The sequence below is a fragment of the Meleagris gallopavo genome, assembly GCF_000146605.3.
Source record: "Meleagris gallopavo isolate NT-WF06-2002-E0010 breed Aviagen turkey brand Nicholas breeding stock chromosome 5 unlocalized genomic scaffold, Turkey_5.1 Chr5_random_7180001955918, whole genome shotgun sequence".
In the NCBI taxonomy this organism is placed as follows: Eukaryota; Metazoa; Chordata; class Aves; order Galliformes; family Phasianidae; genus Meleagris; species Meleagris gallopavo.
The window spans coordinates 1-1,600 of NW_011095686.1; the positions used below are offsets into that span (position 1 = coordinate 1).

The window sequence follows — 1,600 nt, forward strand, 5'->3', positions numbered from 1 at the left end:
TGGCCGTGACAGACGCTGACCCAGGCCTGGCCTTGCCACACCTCCAGCCTCCCTGAGCACTCACTGTCCCCTCCGACCAGACGGGAGAACCCTGCCGGGAGAGGTGGGCTGCTGGGCTGGGGAATGTGGATGATGGGCTCCCAGCAATGCTGCATGTCCCCAGATCTCACCTTGGCAGACCACAGCAGTGTCATAATCATGAGGGCCATTGTAGGGACCCCAGCCCCAAATGTTACAGCCCCACAGGGCAGCCTCATCTCCATGGCAATCAATAAAGGCCATCATGATGGGGCCGTCTACTGACCGAAATCGTGAGGCCAAGTAGGCGCCAGCAGCCGAGCCGCAGCCCAGTTGCTGGCATACCACCTCAGCATCATCCATGTCCCAAGCATTGTCAGCCACAGTGCCCCAGCGTCCCTGCAGCTTCACCTCAACTCTCCCCTCGCAGGGTCCCCAGCCATCCTCCAGCCGCAGCTCCAGCGCCTCTGCATCAGGGATTGGCCTCAGCCATGCTAAGGGATCCTGGCACTCTGTTCCCTTCCCAGATACACCAACTCACCTGAGCAGATCACCCCAACATCCCACTCATGGCCACAGAAGTGCTTGCCCCAGCCAAAGTGGGGGCAGTTCTGCAGCTTGGTCTCAGTGCCGCGGCAGAGGAAGGGCTGCAGCCAGATGCGTCCCTTGCCTTGCCCAATGGGGCATATGGGGACGTATGGGCTACTCTGCCGCAGCCCAGCTGACGACACACCACACTGGCCCCTCGTATGTCCCAGTCGAAGTCGTAGCTGCAGACGGAGCCCCATTCACCCTCGTGCTTCACCTCCACTCGACCAGCCGGAACCCAGTGTAGGCTGTAGCAGAGAGAGGGTACAGGATTTGGTGGAGCAAGGGACCCCCCCACCTACACCGCACTGCGTGGTGCTGATACAGATCCACGACCCCCCTGCACTTACGGGAGCAGATGACGGCAGCGGGTTGGGTGCAGTTCTGGATGTCAGGAGGCCTCTGTGTGCAAGCGGACAGGAGGGGCTCGGTGCCGTTGCACTCAAAGGCGCCATGCCAGAATGGCCCCTCTGTTGCCCCAAAATGTCCAGCCTCCGGTAGGGCCAGTGCTGTACCGCAGCCCAGCTCTCTGCAGACGACCTGGGCGGCCATGAGGTCCACGTGGCCATGACAGATGCTGACCCAGGCCTGGCCCTGCCTTACTTCCAGCCTCCCTGAGCACTCACTGTCCCCTCCAGCCAGCCGGGAGAACCCTGTCAGGAGAGGCGGGCTGCTGGGCTGGGGGATGTGGGCGATGTGTTCCCCACTGTGCTGCATGTCCCCAGCTCTCACCTTGGCAGACCACAGATGCATTATAAAGAACAGGAATATTGTAGGGATCCCAATACTCAATATTACAGTCCCAGATGGCCTTCTCGTTTCCATTGCAGTTGATATAGATCAACATTAGGGCACTGTGATCTTGTAATAATTGTGAGGTAAACTGGGCGTGAGCAGCCGAGCCGCAGCCCAGCTGCTGGCACACCACCTCAGCATCATCCATGTTCCAGGCATCGTCATACACCGTTCCCCAGCGTCCCCGCAGCTTCACCTC

At 60.2% G+C, this 1,600-nt stretch overlaps 1 protein-coding gene across 1 annotated transcript; it reads right to left on the bottom strand.

The window, feature by feature from the left end:
- Window positions 1-20: 20 nt before the first annotated feature.
- On the bottom strand, window positions 21-1,597 carry LOC109364163 (scavenger receptor cysteine-rich type 1 protein M130-like; the record flags this gene model as incomplete). The annotated part of the gene is given in 6 exon segments (XM_019610783.2): window positions 21-91; window positions 171-485; window positions 560-700; window positions 703-854; window positions 932-1,259; window positions 1,339-1,597. Coding segments are annotated over 6 exon segments (1,266 nt in total), but the record flags the coding sequence as incomplete, so codon positions are not given.
- Between the last annotated feature and the right edge of the window lie 3 nt (window positions 1,598-1,600).